The following is a 20,678-nucleotide window of genomic DNA, read 5'->3' on the forward strand; positions in this document are numbered from 1 at the left end:
AGCAGCGTTAGCAATTATATTGAAGTTTGGACTTTAATCTTAAAATATTGACTTTGCCATCGACATTTAAACTTTTTTTTTTTTTTTAATGGAGTAGCCTACGATTTAAGATATTCTTTGCTAAAGCACAGCTAAAAGCCTTTGACTCGATATATGGATTTTGTTCGAGACACTTCAACCTTATTTTATCATGTAGGATTCATTTCCCCTACTCTCTTATGCTCCACTTCCTCATTGTTTAGCATCATATAAAGTTGTGTGTGTGTGTGTGTGTGTGTGCAGATTTAGAAAAGAGGAAATGGGATTAAATTCTACAAGTACAATGTACACTATTCTTTTTAAGACTGCACAATTTGTTTTCCCCTCCAATTTCAGTATACAAAAATAAAGCCTAAATGGGGCCATCGAGCATGCTTCATTGATTTGCAAAAAAACATGTTATCACTTCACATGTCTCTTCTATTTTTGCAAAAGTAATAATATAACGCAAAAACGATGCACATCTGCACTCTTCGTAATCCGGTGCACGGTTTCTCATCATATGACCGCATCATCTGCCGTTACATAAGAACACATTCAGGAGCCAGTGCGACACATCTGCCAGGAGATGGCAGCCTCCGCCACATGCTGAAATAAATAGAGAAACATGACATGTTGGTATACATTGCAACCAGGGGGAAGCTGAAAAATCCCCGGATTGGGCAGTAAACAAGAAGCATGAGAGAGTCGGAGAGAGACAGATGACACAGTGAGCTGTACGTGGGTCCAGCAGACAGGGACACGACGCTGATTCAGGGCGTTCATGTTCGGATACAAACTGTGAGACATCATCCAGCGGTGAGTGCATCCCTCCATCCTGCTGCTGCATGCCCCGTGCTGTTTTCCGTATCATTATGAGATGTCAACATATGTAAAATATGTTATACAGAGGTTTGGATAGTTTATCGTAGCAGAGGGAACTATAATAACGCGTTTAAAATGGATGTCGCAGAAAATAACAAGATCAATAAACTCGACTTAAACATGCTATGGTGTTTTTATTTTAACAATACCGTTAATGTTTATGTTCAACATCAATGACAGTGAACATTTATATAGGTTAAATGTAAAGCGGGTGGTTGCATAGTGCACGGAAGCTGAATGCGCGCCCTCGATGCACATGTTCACTTTGCCCACTTTGCAGACACGTGCACACGCATGCACGCAACTCCGACACCCACTTGTGCGACAATTTGTGTAACTCCCTGACAGACGGAGAGAATTGAAACCACACGGCAGTCAGCTGGAGAGTCACTGTCAGCAACAACCAGCTCAGTGTGTTTCACAGCAGTTGTAACTTGTATTTTAGTTTTCACAGTTGAATGCCCTCTTATGATGGGCAGCTACAGTGGAGACAGTAATGGTTGTAATAAAATAGCATTTTCATGGTAGGAAAAATGAAAATATGTACCCTACATTGAATTACCATATCATTGTTTTGTTTTTCTACCTCCTACCTCATGGTGAATCACTGTCTGCTTTTAGTTTTGACATTCAATGTTATGTGGTTATGGAGGTGTAGATTTTATCAAAACATATATTAAAGAATGAAACGAATTATGATGGAAGCATATAAGGAATAGTCATTTTAGAACAAGTATTATAGGCCTACAAAGAGTGATACAATGCTAATAGGACTGAAGCTAGCAGCTAGTTAGCTTAGCATATATACTGGAAAGGACAAGTTGTGGTTTTGTCCAAGTTCTGGATTATTACTGTTACAAAACTAGCTGTTTCCCAATGTTTTAAGTCTATATGCTCAGCTATGCTAACTATCCAATGGCTGCTCGGAATTAAATATTATCACATAACTGCAAGAAAGAACTTAGCGTAGGCCTAATGTCTGTCTCTTATAGGCAAGTCTTTTGAAATTGCTTGTTAAAAAGGAATGGTGATGAATGGCCTGTACACTAGGAAAAAGCCATTAAATAGATGTCAATGCTTTGGAAAATGATCAGCAGTAATGTGTTGTTGTTTTTTAAATAGGGTGAGAAAAGCAAAAGGATTGTTGTTATAGGCATAGAACACTAAGTCTATGGGGGAAAGGAAAAGTATTTACATTTTCAATACAATTTATCTTTATTTCCAATCTTAGGCCTCCCATGCATTATTCTTAATTTTATTCTACGCATTCTATGAGTCAGTCTCTGCTCCCAGCGTTTGTACTTTGTGTCACATTCCATGTTTGAAGAATTCACAACGTTCACATGACTGCTAACAGGCTGCGTGAACACAGTATCACACGGCTTCCATGCCTTTAGACCACTCATGCTGAAAATCTAAGTTTAACAAAGCGTAAATATATTTATCCACATCATGTCAGCCATCGTCTATTCAATTTCACCAATTGAAGGAGGAAGCCATATTTTTTAGCAAGCTTGTAAAAAAGATTACGTATAGAATTGCACCAGTATGGCACAGATTTGTGAATTGGCTTCCATTTGGGAGGCTAAGAAAGACACATGCATGTGTTTACCTGCAGCGTACAGCGAACAGTCTGTGAACTCATAGTTCAAGAGTACATACTATATACTACATAATACTACTCAAATGAATAAAAAACACAGTAAAGGCATTGATAATACTGTTTTTTTAGATCCCTTGATAATATTTACAGTGACAGAACTAGTTAATGGTTAGAGTGAATGCCCTGTAAAAGGTCATTGACCCTGATATTGTCAACCTTTTGTCAACTGTTACAGGAAAACCCTTGTGAACTGCCCCTAGGCAAGAAACTAAATCCTTCCCTTGTCAGTAATTGTACATCCGGATAGACGCATCAGCTAAAGGCCTGATAACTGATACTTTTACCTTCAAATATTTAGGACTCAACTGCATGAAATAAATAACTTGTCTTGGGGTTTTAGCAAAATGGCGCCTTGCAGCTCCCTGTGTGTTTAGATTTTTCAACCTTCGTGACACTTAAATTTGTCATTGTGTTTTTTTTCAACAGTGTCTGTGTCTGATTGACAAGAACCCTCTTATATTTTGGAACTTTCTTCATGGTTCTATTGTTACTTTACAGTTTACAGTATTGTTACTCACACAACCTGCTAATTGCATTGCGTACACTTGTGCTACTGTCCACAGCAAAGCCTTAAGCTAAATAAAAATGAAAATAATGTTTCATTTGGGATCAAAAAAACATATCCATCTATACATATATATTCATTAGCAGCTGAAATTAGGGAGATGTACGTATAAGATTTCTACAACATGCAGAGAAGACAAGTAACTAACTTAAGACCCTCGTTCTTATCTTTATCTGGTATCATATGTTAGCACGTTAACACACCACTAAAACGTAGATTTTCCGAAATCCTACATTACATTATGCAACTAATTGCATCTCTTAGTAAGTCCTTTATTGCCTGCTAAGAGTTGTATTCTTTTAAACTCACTTCCAGTTTGTAAAACAGACTTGCTGAAATACATGTTATCACAGACTAAAAACTCCCCCACCTGACCATTTTTTTATTGACAGATAGACAGCGGATACATTGAAACCACATGGAGGTGTGAGTGAATGTGACACATTTAAACATGATGAGCTTTTCAGAATTGTCATTGTAAGCATATTAACTAGCGTTAGCATTTAGCTCAAATCCCTGCTTGAACAGCCTCACACAGGTGCTAGCGTTGGTCTTGTTGGTTACAGGAGGCATCTGTTAGAAGTGCTCATTTTTCGGATATTAACATAAATAACATTCACAAATGCCTGAACAAATGAATAAGTAATAAACACAACAATACCCCTTGTTGCCCAGACTCCAAATAACAACATATTCCCTTTCCAGTTGAATAACACTGACAAATGTGGACCCTCTCTTGCCTGCTAAACAAGTTTAATAATAGATTATTGATAGTAGGTTGCACAGTGTGCTGTCTGTGTGCACTGTTACATACTCATTGCTAATTATTCTACTCCACAGACTACTATGATGTTATTTTCAACCCAGGAGTTATCAGCAGGGAGCACTCTTCCATGCCTCAATGGGCAGTTATGGTTTTTACACAAAGGCGACCCTTTCAGTCAATGACATAACTGCCATTACACCAGAAATGATGCTTCTTTTTGCATTCAACGCTCTTCTTTCTCTGTTTATGCTTGATATTTTCTCTTTCTAAATATATACCTCTTTTTTTTTGACAGCTTGCTGTGAACAAAAAAGGTAGGCTGCATTGCATGTAAACGAAAAGAGGAAAGCACTATGTACCATACAGAGGACTATGGAAGGTCTGGATATCTGAGAGCATCATCCTCCGCTGCCCAGCCTTGATAGATGATGGTGGACATTTCTTTTCTTGACCACCCAGGAGAGGGGATAGAGAATTAAATCACATGCTCTGTCACGAGTGATAACAGACCAAACCTGCTGAAACTTAATTCTTGAGGCTTGAGACGCCCTTTGACTTTCTTATCTCTACGAAAGGAAGCACACTAATAAAGTCGGAAACTATAAATGTTTTTTTAGTGAGGGCCTGAATCTACAGACCCAGACACGGCCCACTGGAGGCCTTTGGAAGAAGCTTTGACTTGGAGGATAAAATCGCTGCAGTGACGGAGGTGATGGGTAATAAGAATGCTCTCCCGCCAAAAGGTCCGGACACTGGGACAACGCTAAAAGAGGAAGTGGTGAGCCTCAACAGTGCCACAGGTAAAATCCCTTTTCTCTATCTGCTTGTGATGCAATGAATGACTGCTGTGGTATTTTTAAGTTTGTGCACATTAGGAATTGTTGCTTTTTCCCCAGTATAAATAAACAAATTAATTAATATAAAGTTTTGTGTGTCTTTGACCGCCCTAGAAAGACAGCACAGAGACACATTAGTACGTTACTCGAGGGATAATACACCCCTCCATGGTGATACCTGCTAAACCTGTAGTTGAGCAGGAATCAGAAGCCGCTCACTGCATATTATTCCGCTTAGTGCACAGCTACTTTCTAAATTCATCAGCAATTTGAGAAAATGTAATGATTTAAACATGATTGTTTTGCTGTCACTAAGAAAAAGTTGGCTGTTTGATGTACGCAATCGCTGGAACTGCGGCAATAGCATATAGCATATATTAATGACGGCAGCACTGATTACTCTCTTTACTGTGGATTTACTGTAACTGTCCAAGTTTGTTCAAATTTTCTTTTCCATTTACCAGTGTTCCCTTCTTGTTTACTTCTTTAAGTCCTCTTTTGCTGTTCCCTTTATCATTTACTTCCTTTCTGTCTTCTTCTGCTGTTCCGTTTAGTCTTTACTTCCTGCCTGTCTTCTTCTGCCGTTCCCTTTAGTGTTTATCTCCTTTCTGTCTTCTTCTGTTGTTCCCTATAGTCTTTACTTCCTGTCTGTCTTCTTCTGCTGTTCTCTGGAGTGATTACTTTCTTTCTGTCTTCTTCAGTCGTTCCCTTTAGTTTTGATTTCTTGTCTCTGTTCTTCTATGGATTTCTCTGGTCCAGCTCTCCATCTTTTCTTCTTTTGTGCTGTTTTCTTTTTTTTCTTTTTTCTTTTTATTATTATTTTCTTTATATTCTATTGTGTTTTCTGATGGAGAAATAGTAAACAACTGTGTTTTTCTTTTTGGCCAAGACTGATATAAATCGACCGGACATATTTCGACACATGGTCCTTTTATCAGAGCGTCTGCTATGGAAAAACTGCAGAACGCTGCAAGTCCAAATTGCCCAATCAGAAACAAGTTTTCAACGAGGCCGTGTAATGACACACGTTATTCTGCTGAGCACTGCAGATTATATGCATCTCAGAGTCTCAAAGCTTATCATCCTTCTGTGGACTATGGTTTCCCACAAGCAACGGAAACACAGAGCTTAAGATGATCAGGTTGATACTAAGCTTTAAAGAAGCCACGGCCAACAATATTCGTTATTTGCATTTGTATTATACAGATGGGGCTATGTTGCATAAGAGTTGCACCATACAGCTGCACTTAATAGCGCCTTATTGTCTGCAGGTGAGAGGCTGACGGGCTGTCACTGATGGCAACCTGCTGAGGTTACAGCCTGTTAGTCAGGAAGATTTAGCATCTTCTTCGTCTTCTGGGGCTGCCATGAGACACACATAAACACGCACATGCCCCATGATTTGAGATACCAAGATATCCTAAATTTGAGTCTTTTACATCAAGTTTGAAAAATAATAGAATGTACTAGAATCGTATTATGAAACTAAATGCATCTATTTGTTTACTCCATACTGCAGACTCTTTATTGCTCCTCCTCACTGTCAACAGCAGTGCATTAAAGTACACTTGCTCTTTATACCTTATAAAAGCCCTTAACATATCACTGCTTGCCAGAAGTATTTCACCGTGGCAGCTCTTACGTTAACTTTCTAATAGCTTATAACTCAACAATATAGCTATAATAGCAATCCCCAGTTAGCGGGATCGGTGTATGATGTAACACCGGTGTAGGGTTAGCTATGTTGTTAGCTACGTATGTTAACACACCAGGTAAAAAGAGCCCTGTTGAAAAAGGAAGCGTAGAAGGCCAGTGTCTACTTATAAAATGTACAAAAGAACCAGGTGTTACCTTAGCTACCCATCTAATAAGCTAACAAATGTTAGCTAACTAGCTAGCTATTGCAAAATGCGTGGCTCTCCTAATTTACATATTGGTCATATTGGTATTCAAAGTCATCTGTTTCTCACCTGAAAAACTGCTTAATTTGGAAATTCAAGGTTAATAAAGCTGGCGACGCAATGCAAAGTGATAGCAATTATGCTTTAACTGGATGTCACAACACTTAATACAGCAATGTGGAAGCACACTAGAGCCGGCAAATTATACGGTGAAAACAATAGACAGGCTGCTAGCTTTAGCCGTGTTGTTAACAACATATGAACACGTGTCCCTTCAAGTAATAATGTAAACAGTACTTTAATACCCCATTTCTATCACTCATTGATTACATAATCCATTGAGAAATGCAGTGCAGAAACTCTTCAGCAAATATACTGTAATCAAAATTTCAAGGCTGTTGGACGTAACCAAAGCATTTGTTTGTGTTGTGTGTTTCTAGGAAGTCTCTCCAGAGATGAACTGCCGGGCCTCAGCCCAGAGCTGCTGGCCTCCCTGCAGTCCCTCAGAGAAAACAGCGACTACACACTGCTGCCACACTCCTTGCACCAGGTGTGTGTGTAGATGTTCAAGACAATGCGGAATGATTCTTTTCTCTCAAATCCAGAGGGAGTGTGTGTGTGTCTAAATTTAGTCAGTTAGACACAATGGCTTTTGAGTGTGAGTGCATATACATGTTTGTGTGTGTGTGTGTGTGTGTGTGTGTGTGTGTGTGTGTGTGTGTGTGTGTGTGTGTGTGTGTGTGTGTGTGTGTGTGTGTGTGTGTGTGTGTGTGTGTGTGTGTGTGTGTGTGTGTGTATGTGCCCGTCCTCCTTTGTGACCTCATTAAAAAGTCTCTGTTTTCTCAGTTAGCTCGGACAAATATAATGAATCCCTCAGCTGGTGTTACTTGTTTGTTAGATTTCACCAGCATTCAAATGCACCGAGATAATTTGGTTCATTCTTTTAAAAGGTAAGCCATCTGAAAAGCAAAAACTTTCCCTGAAAATGCATTGCTCAAGGAGAAAACAGGAGCGGTTGCTGAAGCAGAACAAATATTTTTATAACAGCTCTATAATGCAGGTGCAGGGATGTAAACTGGGAAGCCTGTTTTATTTTTGTGTCTAATATTCTCCCTGTTGCGCTTCAGACCACACTTATGTTGTACAAACAGACATGCTAATTAGTGTGATGAATTTAGTTTGGTTCAGTCTCTTGAGTGCAAAGAATCACAGTAAAAAAAAAGGGATTTCATGTTGCCGTGCAATACTTTGCAGTCACAACACACAATGAGAGCACTGCCAACTCTAGTGATAATGGAACAAAGGCTGTACACAACAAAAGAAAGTGAGCCGCAGTTCAGTGTATTTTGAAAAAGGAGCTACTTGATGTGTTACTGTAGTGTGTATAAACGCTGAAATAACACTCAATGGAACAGAAAGTTATTTGGCAATCATTTTGATAATTGATATTTTCAGCCAAACATTTTCTCATTCCAAGTTCTCAAAGAATCCACTTGATGCATATATGATGAGTGGCCTACATTTAATATCTTGGAGATTGGAATTTAAAAAGGAAACCATCTGAAAGGCACTGCTCTGCTTTGGTCTAAAATTGGAGAAAAAGACATGAGTTACATCATGGAAGCAGAGCACTGTACTGCTGTGGATGAGGTAGCAGACAACAGTATTTTATCCCAACTAAAAAATGCACGCTGTTTTTAAAATCATTTGAACTCTTTACCTTGCTGTCAGACAGCTGTATTACTTTTCCATTCAGAACTCAACCCAAGCAATTATTAAGGCTAGAAAATCCAGAAATCTGATTAATGGCATGTCAATATTTGTATAATTGGTTATTATATAAGAACGATTGAAGAGGAGCAAGTTCTCCACATCTGGATTTTCTTAGTCATTTAGTCGACTGGTTATGCAGAGAAAGGTATAAAATCAATGGGGAAAAAGCTCCCAGAGACACAGTAATCCTCACCATAATTAGATGCATGTGACCTCATGTCTCACAAGGTGTCTCCATTGCTCTGCCTCTTGGTATGACCCTGTCATGTGATCATCAACGTTGAAGGGATTTGATACATGTCAAACATAAACATTTGGTAGAACAGTCTACCTAGACTTCAAGACACAGTTTTCAGTGAACAGCATTGTGGTTTTGGGTTATGTGTGCTTTGATTCTTCATGGGTTAATGTGTCACACTAAAGCGCTGTCACATGACTTGTTTGACAGAGTAACAATTATGTTAACTGTATGTGCAGACTTTTATGGATCAAAGTATTGTACCTCCTGTTTATTCAACTATCTTTTTTTTTCAGATTGCAGAGGCGTTTTCACTCAAAGAGGACTGTATCCTTTCAAAAATGTGACTTCACCAGAGACCTCATTTTTTTAATGCATTGTGACCAGTTACTAGTATTTTACAGCTGAGCCCTGGCTGAGCCAGACTGGCATATTCCAAAAGAGACCTGAGAGCGCTTTAATCTCATGGATGAGAGGGGGTTTACCTTTGGTGAGGGTTGTCATGTAGAGCAGATTTTTGGGTTTAAAAGTTGTAATTTCTTTAAAGAGCCCTGTGTTGGTCTGGTGCAGGCCATTACATGACCCTATCGGAACACATGTAATAATACACAGATGTTCAAAGCGACAATGGGCAATTATATGAAAAAATCTAAATTAAATCAGAATGTGAAACGCTTTTATCATTTTTCTCGTGTTTGCTTTGCTGTTTGTCTTTTTGATCATTGTCTTACTGATCAAGGAGATGAAGGTTTTGACCATAGGATCACAGAAAAACACTTTTCCATATATTCATGAAACTTGGTGGATGGGTGAAGCGCAAAGACTGTAAAGGTAGAGCATCGGCCAAAAAACAACCCAATACATTGAAGAAATCAGGGTTGGCTACTCACAACTCTTATTATTGGATAAAACGAGTGAAAATTCATGTGAACATCCACTAAAGTCGGAAAAACCCCCCAGAAAGTATGTTAACGTTTTTGTAAACATTTCATGTCTCACCTGATTTGTTTCCTTTACTTTCACTGAAAGTCCTGGAAACACTCCGAGCAATTACCATTTAAATCAGAGAACACACTAAAGTCCAAATCACAATTTCCAAACACGGGAAAAGGGACCTTTGGTGGAGGTCTGCGCTCTCTGAGGGCCTTTGTAGTGGCTGTGGTTTTCTATTCATTTGTCTCTCAGTTACTGGGTGTTCCCCATTTGGCTGTGCGCCCTGAGGGCTTTCAGGAGTAGTTTCCTCTGACTCTGTTTGTGCTGTTAGTCTGGCAACAGCTGTTGGCTTGTGTTGCTGCGACGAGGACATTGTGTGTTTATGTGTGATGGGACAGAGAAAGAGAGGCAGAGAGAAAAATAAATATGCCGAATGTGTAATGATTTTTTTTCATGATTATTATCTGTGCAGAAATCAAGGCATTGTTTTTTTTGCTTTTCAAATAATTAAACAAATATGCAATATTATTTTCATTATGCAAGATCATAACATGGACTCATACATACTCACATTTATCTTATCTAATGGGTAATTTCCTCTTCTTTCCTTAACACTATCTGTCAAGTGTTGTGACATATTTAGCCGATGCTGTTATCCTAATTGACCCTTTCATTATGAGGATCTTTCTCACCTTTTGATCTCTTCAGGCCCTGTTCCCACTAATTTGCTGCCCTTTAGTTACGTATTGATTTTTGTTATTTGTAATTAGAAGCTCCATGATGTGGGTACCATAATGAGTCCTCATCCTCCCAAAGGAAAATATGAATTTGTTTTGTTGTATTCTTTATGTAATGTGCACTATATTATGGATTTTGTACATTTTACAAAGATAAATCTGTATTAAAATGTGGAATCTGTAGGCAATACAACAACATTTTGGTATTGGGACCATTATTATGTTGCTTTGGTTGTATGCAAATAAACAGTCCTTGTGAAGGGTAAAAGTGCCGGAAGCAATGGCTTTTGATTAACCTCTATACATATACAAATATAAAACTGGTTGTTTGTGGTAAAACAGTAACAAAAAGCCTAAGTTTTAAATTGTAGTTTCTTTGAGAGGTTAAGATTGATCTCAGTTGGTTTCTTTATCTAATGTTGTAACCAGACCAGTGGGCCATCCAGTTCCTGCAGCTGGAGAAAATCTACCATGAACGTCTGCTCTCCAACCTTGCCGCCCTGCAGGAGAACTGGGGTACTGCATGCTTTTGTTTCCGTCCACTATCAAATATTATCCATAGTGAAAGCCTAATTGTAAGGCTGTGTAATATAAAGAAAGAAAGAAATAGTGGGTAATGTACTTTTATTTTGTGCGCATACATGTTTTCCCAGAGAGCCAGTGGAAAGAAAAGAAGAGCGACGAAAGCTGTTTGCCCGAGGAGACGGACGGCATCAATCAGAAACACATCGAGACCCTGAGCCAGATCTGCAGGACACATCATCGGTATACCACAACACATAACATATATCAGAGGAAATGTTGGAAATTTTAAGCAAACCTTTAAATAGGAGTACACTTGGACTCATAGACTGCCTTTTTATCTTGTGATCAGACACAAGACACAGAAGAGTGGTGAAATGAGTCCTAAAACCTAGAAATGTGTTAAAATATTACCACTTCGGGTTCCCTCGTCTAAAGTTCAATGGTTTTTTGAAAGTTCTCTGTTTTTAGATGCCTGAATTAAGATCTGTGGTTATCACAAGACACAAGCTATAGAGATTTTCAGTTTGTTCTACGACATAAAATACGTCATTAAATACCCCACTAAATTAGACTGCTAAACGCCATCACGACTCCGCCTTTAGCTTAGCAGTAGGGATGCGGAACCATGTGACCCCGATGTACTTTGTTTATAGCATAATGCTAGCTATTTTCAACTACCGATTGCCCTTACACTTCAAAAATAGGCAAATATCTAATATGCTGCAATATTTTGAAATCCAATGGAAAAACCCATTGAATTTTGTCGAGGGACTCTTTGCGATGCTCTCTTCCATGTCATTCTGCAACACCTAAGTACAAACACAGACAGCACAAACTCCCACTATAAACACTTAACAAGATTCCTCCCATTACCTTTATCGCTGTCTAACAGAAACCTTTTAGTGGTCATTTTGCCTTACTGTAATTGAACTCAACCTTCATCTCATATGTGGACACTTAGATGAATCCAACACATCTATAATACATGAAGACACACTGAGAATACAGACCCACTTGGGAATCATTTGGATCAATCTATATTTCTGACAGGGCAGAAAAAACTGCAGGATAATGAATATCTAAAGACACAGACAAATACTGCAGTCTGCATTCCAGACTTTGTTGTGTTCCACCTATCCAGTGACTCTCCGGGTATGTTGTTGTAGCCCACAGCCATTTTATGCAGGTAGATTTGATGTGAGAATCTATGCCACCTATTGATGAAAAAGACTTGCAGAATATATTCGATTTTCTATTACATTAAGTAACACCAGAGAGGCCTTGTCTGGCCTCTCTCTTCTTCTTTTGGCTGTCTTTTCTATTTCTCCTGCTGTATGACTGGTCTTCCCCTGACTTGGCTTCCCTCTGTGTCTATCTGTGTTCCTCTGTGATGCTCTGTGGCATCATGCAGACCATCCACCTGTGTAGAAGAGGTAAGACATTTAAACCTTCAATATATATATTGCTCTTTTTCAGTTTAAAACACATCCTAATAAACATTCAACATTGTTTGATTCAACAGAACACGCTGAATGCCACACTGAAAAACATCGAAAGCAAGAATGAGACTCTACAACCCTGCCATGATAAAGGTAAACATGTTTATCTGTTTAAACAGTACCAAATTATGCCAGCCTTTGCTTTTATTTCAATGCTAACAGCAATACTAACATATCATGATAATGCTTACATACTGATGCTTCAACCCTTTTCCCCATCTTACTTTGTGAGTACCTATTCACAATGACGATGCAAACAGACGTGTGCTAAACTGGTAGAATATTCAGTTCACCATCTTACCATGTTATTATTGTAACATACTCACAATGTTACATACTTCTACTAAACAGGAACAATGAGTATTATCTTCGGTATATCACTTTGTTAGCATGCTAGCATGCTAACAATGAAATTCTAACATACTGATGCCTAAAAGTTTCAGTATGTACCAGGTTCACCATTTTGCTCTGTGAGGATGCTAATTACTCACAATGATGATGCTATCAAACTCATGCTAAACTGGTAAAACAAGTATGATGTTAATCATATTACTTTGTTAGCATGCTAATATGTTCACAATGAAAATAGTAACATACTGATGCTAAACAGGGCTATTTGTGTTGCCTCATAAAGCAAATAAGAGTTCACAAGTCACAAGCCTAAATTTCCATTTCCCCTTATTAACCTCAACACTGAAACATGATTTTCTTGAATTTTTTTTGTAAAAGCTGAGTTTTCAACTTAGCATAAAATAGCTGTCTTTTAAAAATTAAGAGCTTAACAGTTTTGCACATTAATAAAACAGTTTCTCAGGAAAATGCAATATTGGTGCAATTAATTTGCATTAATCCAATTCCAGTCTTTATAATCAAATAAAGTAAATCCTGGCAAGTTTTGACGCATGGACACACTAAGCCACACAGGACCTCTATCAATACACCATTAATTTTTCACATGGTATGGTACTTAATATTCCACAGTGATAACAATCCAATCAATAATGAATCTTCTTTCTTTCTCCAACATGCCAGTGGACAAGCCGGAAAAAACACACCAGCATGAAGAACAAGAGTTTAGCTTGAACTCAGAAACAGAGCTTTCTTCAATACAGACAGGAAATCAAGAAGAAGGGGAGGAGGAGGAGGAAAGAGAAGAAGAAGAAGAAGAAGAAGAAGAAGAAGAAGAAGAGACATATGAGGAAGGACAGGAAGTAGAAGAGGAAGAGGAGCCGTGTGAGGAGACGCCAGAGGAGGAGGTGAAGGTGGAGTGGCCATCCGGAGTCCCCCAGGCTTCAGACAAGGACCTGGCCAAGCTGTCTCACACAGAGGGGGTAGGAATACATTTTTAGCATACATGTCTTACTTTATTTGTCTACCTTTAAATCTGATACATTTTACTAGAGTGGGTGCATTTTGCTTCAATAAAGCAGATTGTCACAGAACTCAATAAAAGATTTTAGATTAATTGAAGAGGCGCAGTCATGAATCAACTCCCAATTCTTTTTTTATCTTCCTTAATTATGTTTATGTATGCCCCTTGTACGCAAGGCAACTTCCAGGTATGTGTTAACCTACTTGTGTTATGGTCAGCTAGGAACACAGGTGCAGAGACAGGAGGCAAAGGTTGGTAAATAATATTGTTTTAATAAAGAACTAGAACTGCTGGGGGTAGGGGCAGTGGGTAGCCAGGGAGCAGTGGAGGCAGGGGTGGATGACTGACCAGGCAGGAAGGCTGAGGGCTGAGTCCAGGAGGGAGCAAGGAGGAAGTGAAATGAGTCCAAGGCAAGGAGGAGGTTCTGGAGACAGGACGCAGGAGGTAGGCCGGAACTGCAGGAACAGGAGAAATCGAGTAAGTACACAGGATCGACAGGTAAGTATTAAATATACAAGAAGCTAGAGAAACGACTAACTGTGTGAACAGAGTCTAAGATCTGGCACTGTGGCGGAGTGAGGGCCGGAGCTTTTTGGCAAAGGAGATTGGACTGCTTGCAGCTGGCTGCCTGGCTCCTGCATACCTGTCTTCACTCCTGCAATCAGACACACACACACACACACACACACACACAGACACAGAGTGGGGAGTGGGAGAGGGTGCAGGCTGGGCAGAGGTAGAGGCCATGACAACTTGGCAATAAACCTGTTTCTGATTCTGATTAATACAATATGGAGGATTGGTCGGAAACCCCTAAAAATGACTTGTTTAGCGTTTGAAACCGATTTACGTAATGGGTATCCCTTGTGTAAAGGGGTATCACTAGCCTAATTTGTTTAACGTGTAGGTTGATCTGATTTAACACTTGATACAAGTTAAGTCATGTTGTGTTACGTATGTTATCTAAGTCAGTTAGCTAAGTCAGCAACGTTAGCTAGGTGATGTGATTGAAGTATGTGAAATTCATGAAGTAGGTTAGGTATTACAACTTACAACTTGATTAGGTTGAGGGAACAAAATCATTGTTTGGATTCAAATAAGTATGTTTTTCACATAACTTAAATTAAAAAAGTAACTAAGTCTGTGTCGTAAATTACATATCTTGAAAATATACGTGAGTATGTTACGTAACTAAATATAAGTCAATGTTGTGTTTGGGTTTGGGACACAAACAGAGGCCTTCAGTGTTTTTTTGTATATGTCACCTGACTTTCACCTTTACTTTTCTCATAATAAATACAGCAATTAGAGTCAGCCATGCCTTTAAAAACTGATGCCAAAGCAGAGTGTATGGCCACTGACCGAGAAGCCATTTTTGACAAGTTGGGAGTGACAGTGTTTTATTAACCCAGGAGAGGTGTGAACTTATTTTCCTAGCCTGCATGCCTTTCTCATCTTTCCTTTCTGTCTCATTTCCTTTTTCCTTACCACCCATGTGTATCTCCTGCATGCATCTATCCTTCCTTCCTTTCTTTCCTGATTCTGATGTCTATTATACTATCTGTCTGCAGAAAGTCAAACTGTATTCCTATAAGTACTATTTTCTGAGCTCTTTGTCTTTTTTGGGACACTCCCATTATTGATCTCTGTGTTCCCTTGGTGAGATCATTGCCAACATATTTATAAAAAAAAAAACTCCACCGATGTTCATTGGTGTGGCTGGACACTTGGGATGTTTACCCTGCCAAATGACTGAGCAGGGGCCTGGGCCTAAGCATCATGTTCTGGCTCGAACACAGAGCTGAAGGGGCTTGGTTCTTCCTAGAGGTGGAGATGAAATATGAGCTATTCAAAACAAGCAGTGCTGGCTGAAGGCTTTCCATTGATTGGAGCAGGCTGTTATGTAATTCAGCAGGGGATAGATTGGGTGGGGCATGGGTGGGACTATTTTACAATTAAAATAGTTGACCCACATCCCAATCGTTTGGGAGTTAGCTTTTTAGCAAACAAGTTAACATTTTGCAGTCACTTTATCCAAAGCAGAGTTAGCCAATTCAGAAATTAATTAACAACAGTGCCCAGTGTTAGAATAAATGAATGCCAATTAGCCTTAATAGCAACACAGAGCAAGTTATTATAGCATAACTAAGTTTCTTGAAAAGGATAGCATTTATTTTTTGACAGAATTTGGCATCCCTACAGGTTTGATTAGGACATCAAATAAGGCAATGGTGGTTTATTGCAGATATACAGTACAGTATACAGTGATGCATAGTTTGTCCCCCGTTCATTAGTTTAACTATGAAGTGTTCGGCTTGGTCCATATCATGGCTACATTTTTTAACAAGGTATTCTTTGGTCAGAATAAAAACGAACAACAATATACTGTGTTTTTATATGGTCTATGTCAGTTCATTTATGAATTTCAACCTTCAAATATCCACATCTCCTCAAAAATCCACTATCTCCAGATCACAGCAATTAGTCTGGTATATTATTACTCCTGTACCTTGAGAAAGCTGGTGGCTTTTCTGACTAAAATGAACGACTAGCCAATTGGGCTGAGCTTAAAAAACAAGTCATTCAGTGTTTTGGCTCATTCAGTCCTCAGCCAGGCACAACAGTGAGCTGCTGAACACAACTGAGCAGCAGGCAGCAGCTTCCATATACAGTATTACATCCATAATGTGACAGCCCATCCTCTTAAACAGCACAGAATGAAGGCCCAGAGCATAAACCATTAGAAATATTTTCAAAACATGTGAATGAGTCATGTTTTATAGTGCTTTGCAGCTTTCAGGTACTTTACTTCTGTTTGCTGCTGTCGAACACCATCTAGCTGAGAGATCATCAGTTGCAGCAGTTTGCCGATCTTTTATTTAAAGGATCATTGAGTAAACTGACAACCCCTTGTCTAACGTTAGGTGATGTATTTTATGGATATTTCATGTTAAATTCAATGCAGGATAACAAAAATGCAGGACAAATGTTGAACTGTACATTAACTGCAGGACGTTTTGTGTAAAACACCAAACATGGAGCCTTTAATTTAATTCTCTTAAGTGTTTTTTTAAGCAATCATTCATACTTAATCTACTTTTTTTGTTGACTAATTCACTTTTTTCTTTTAGCTCCTTGATTGTTTTAACTGCATACTTTTAAAATAAAGGACGAGGCTGTTAACATAGAGGGAATGCTGTAAGAACATACACATTTTATTTCAAGGATATTCACCAAAAAGTTACAATTTAATTTAGTTTTCTACACAGAAATGAGTACAATGCTGAGATACACGCCAGCTGTATATTTAAATAAAGTTCACCCCTTAAAATCAAGAAGTCCTTACAAGCTGAATGTGAAATCTTGCAGACTTACAGAATGTTTTATAAATAAAATCATATCAATGTCAACCATACAAAGACCTCATTTGAAAACCACATTCTTAAAAGTCCCACATGATATTCCAATGTACATCTCCAGCCTTCCTTCACTGAAAGTGGTGACCACGGCATTTCCGGCATGTTATTATTGACCCACTACCTTCAGTAAGTAATTGACCTATAAATTATGGCAGCAGATGAGGCAGACAGCTTGATAAATGACTCCACTCCAGTAGTCAGCATAAGACCGGGCTGTGTATTCTGCTTGGTGGTTTGTTCAGAGATTATGATCAGGTCAAAAGGTTCTCATTAGGGTGGGTATGAGTACTTTTGTTACTGACCTCTGTTGGCTGTGCAGTGTAAGGGCAGTTTAAATATCAGCCAAAGATTTTGTTTTTACAATATTGATTTGCTTTTCTTTAATAAACAAATACAAACTTTAAAAAAACACTCAAAAATATCTTAGCTTTTTAGACATGCATTGAAATGTATCCACTTCAGGAGGTTCCCTTTTCAATAATAGCTGATAAAACAGGTCCAAGAAAATACAAGAAAAGTTGTCAGACTTTACATTTAAATTCTGCTTTTTTAAATTTTATTTCCTTTCCGTGTTTTATATGGCTTAGCTTACCAGACTGTTCTATGTCTTTGTCTATTATTTTTAATCATTTCATCATCATATTCAAATTACTGATGTTTATTTATCAAGAATCTCATTGTGGAAACATTTTGTGACCCATGGCCAACTGTTTAAAAAATGTCTTTAAAGAGGTATTTAGTCAAATATATTGCCATATTTGATTTTTTTCCATGACCATTTGTCATAGGTCACATGACTCCCAGACAACACTAGGCATGTTTTGTGTTCATATCCATAAAATGCAGTTTGAAAGTTTTTTGCAACTACTTTTTTAGTTTTTTACTCAACTCAATTGATGTTTTCAAAGTAGATTCTACCTTTAGTGACTACATTGTTTGCATATTATTGCAATGTGTTATTTTTATACTGACAAGTTATTGTATAAATGTGGACATTGTACTACAACATATGTAAAGCAATACCAGTTATGGTTTCTAAACAGAAAACTCTTACAATCCTGCATGCTTGTTTTCTAATCATGTACAGTAAAAGACAGTTTATGCAATTAAGGGCAATACATAAATTAGGTCTAACAGGGTCAGTGATATGAGCAGAAAGTTGACAGTATAATTCCCCAGCAAAAGTAGAGGTTTATAAGCTACAATTAACACAACTGATTAAATAATATGCCAAAATATCCGTTTTCCACTTGATCCATCACACTTGCCATAGTCTGTTAGAGACATTATGGCTGTGCGCATTTTGGGTTGTCCTCCTCAACAAAAAAAACAACTAATCTGGCTAAACAGCTTATTTTCAATGAGTATGACCTTATCCAGTACAATGTTATTCCATCCATCTGAAACAAACCTAAAACCAGAAAATCACAAGAGGCGCAGACCTACTCAAAACCAATCCAACAACATTTTATGGATTCTTTCTCTGCCCATGCTGCCAAATTTGTTGAAAATCTGGCCAGGAATTTTAACGTTATCCTACAGAAAAACAAACCAAAAAAATATGGTAATTTCTGTTGTTTCTGTCTCCTTCAGAGTTCCTCTCCAGACGGTCTAGTGTCCATCTTGAAGAGGAGGAGAGCATCACTGGATGGATTACCTCCCGAAAGTGAAATAGTTACTAAACAGAACTCCAAACGCAAAGTCCGCTTCAGTGAGCCAGAGGACGGCATTGAGCAAGGTACAGCTTCACTCACCTGTAATGAAACATTTCTAATAAAGTGCGTGATGCAGGTCCAACATTTTTACACGTCTTTCTTGCAGATGAGGTAGGCGGAGATTCCTGCCTGATCCTGCTCCTATTGTGTCTGGTCACCGTGGTGATTAGCATAGGTGGGACCGCCCTTTACTGCACACTAGTAGACACTTACTCCAACATTTGCACCGACTTCACTCACAACGTGGACTTCTACATCATGAACATGCGGAGGTTCTTTGAAGGGCTCGGACGCTGGCTGCCGCTCCGGACTTAGACTCCTTTAGACAATTGCTGTTTCAGACATGTGTACTATGAAGTTCAAAATACAAAGTTGGAGTTCCTGAACGCAATTGTAATCCTCAACGTGGATCTACAGACATTGATCTGATGCTGCCATCCAGAGTGGCTCTCTTGCAGTGACTGGAGCTTGGGTCTCTTGGCTCTCTAAGACTTGTGAATTTGAGCTATCAGCCTAAGATTTATATATAACGAACGGGTGCTCAAAGCAACTAAACAGTTCACTGGCGTGCATGTTGTTTGGGGGTTCAAAAACTCCTACTTACTGCTGTTTGTGTGGAACTGTCATCCTAAACTGAACCTTACAGATACAAGGGGGATCACAAAAATGTTTATATTCTAACATAAGAACTTCTTTATGTCTGTTCAAGCGTTCCCCTTTGCATTTGTAGCTGATGTAGCATTGTCTTTTGTTCAAGAAGATTTCTTGTTCTGGTTTTTATGTTTTGACATACACAGAGAACAGCCCAATGTTTTCACCCTTTAGTGTATATCCCTAATCCTGGTTTTAATGTGGATTTATGATTATATCTAGTGTCCTCCTGCACTTGGCATAAAGGCTACATATTTATCTTGTAAACCCAATGTGGCGAGAAGATACATTGGATTGTGTGTGAGACACCAGGTCACAGTCAGAAACAAGCAAACATTTATTTAATTCAAGTTTATAACTCTTATTACTTTTTCAAATGTTTAAATCTTCTCATATATCTGCATTGGGAATGGCGCTACAAAGATTGATCTATTATTTGTTGTCTATTAAATTAATAGCCAACAAGTTTTAATAGTCTATTAAAATGTTTGAGAAATGTTCAAAATGTCTTTGATTCTGGCTTTTTAAATATGAATTCTGTCTGGTTGCTTTACTTCTCTCTATGACAGAAAACAGCATATGTTTTATGTTAATTGAGGACGTCAATGTGGGATTTGGGAAAAAGGTATTATTATTTTATTTTTTTTGTTTTCATTTTCTAATGTCTTCAGACAAAACATCTCATGGATTAATTGAGGAAAAAAAATCTACAAATGAATTGCAATTGAATACAATTATTGGTTGCAGCCCTTATTGGGAGGGAAATATCCTCCCAATAATGGTTATGCTGTCTTTGTATCATTTTGTCTAAAAGCAGAGCTTTATGGACCAAAGTTGTGTTTCCTCACAACAACAAAAATATGCCTGTTAAGACTACATTTAATTGAAATGGAAAAAGAAAATTTCACAGCATGTTTCTGCCATGTTGGCTAGTGATGTGTCAACACATTTCTATCTCTTCTTCTCAACTCCCAATTTGTTGTATCTTTCTTTCCTATTGTCCCAGTGGGTGTTGAATTATTCAGCCCACCTATATATGTTTCAATATTTATGCTCAGTTGTGTTCAACAAGGGAATACAAAAAATCACTAATTAATTTGCCGTTGTGTCTTCGTTTTCAATGCCTGTCACTAATTTAAGCTGTGGCTTCGTTGGTGAAAATATGAAATGAAATGTGTCACT

At 38.3% G+C, this 20,678-nt stretch overlaps 1 protein-coding gene across 2 annotated transcripts; it reads left to right on the plus strand.

Moving 5' to 3' along the window:
- The first annotated feature begins 606 nt into the window (after window positions 1–606).
- On the plus strand, window positions 607–20,592 carry cnstb (consortin, connexin sorting protein b). 2 transcript variants are annotated; one of them, XM_063902239.1, is made up of 12 exons: window positions 607–837; window positions 4,193–4,211; window positions 4,515–4,697; window positions 7,075–7,184; window positions 8,942–8,972; window positions 10,745–10,831; window positions 10,969–11,080; window positions 12,252–12,273; window positions 12,363–12,432; window positions 13,372–13,670; window positions 18,724–18,868; window positions 18,952–20,592. In XM_063902239.1, exons 3-12 carry the CDS (start codon window positions 4,610–4,612, stop codon window positions 19,158–19,160), a joined length of 1,173 nt encoding a protein of 390 aa, XP_063758309.1. In that variant the 5' UTR covers window positions 607–837; window positions 4,193–4,211; window positions 4,515–4,609; the 3' UTR covers window positions 19,161–20,592. The 2 variants fall into 2 exon arrangements, with proteins under 2 accessions (XP_063758309.1, XP_063758310.1); XM_063902240.1 differs by lacking the exon at window positions 4,193–4,211 and having other exon boundaries at window positions 663–837.
- The last annotated feature ends 86 nt before the right edge of the window (window positions 20,593–20,678 follow it).

Source organism: Eleginops maclovinus, chromosome 15 (assembly GCF_036324505.1).
Source record: "Eleginops maclovinus isolate JMC-PN-2008 ecotype Puerto Natales chromosome 15, JC_Emac_rtc_rv5, whole genome shotgun sequence".
Classification (NCBI taxonomy): Eukaryota; Metazoa; Chordata; class Actinopteri; order Perciformes; family Eleginopidae; genus Eleginops; species Eleginops maclovinus.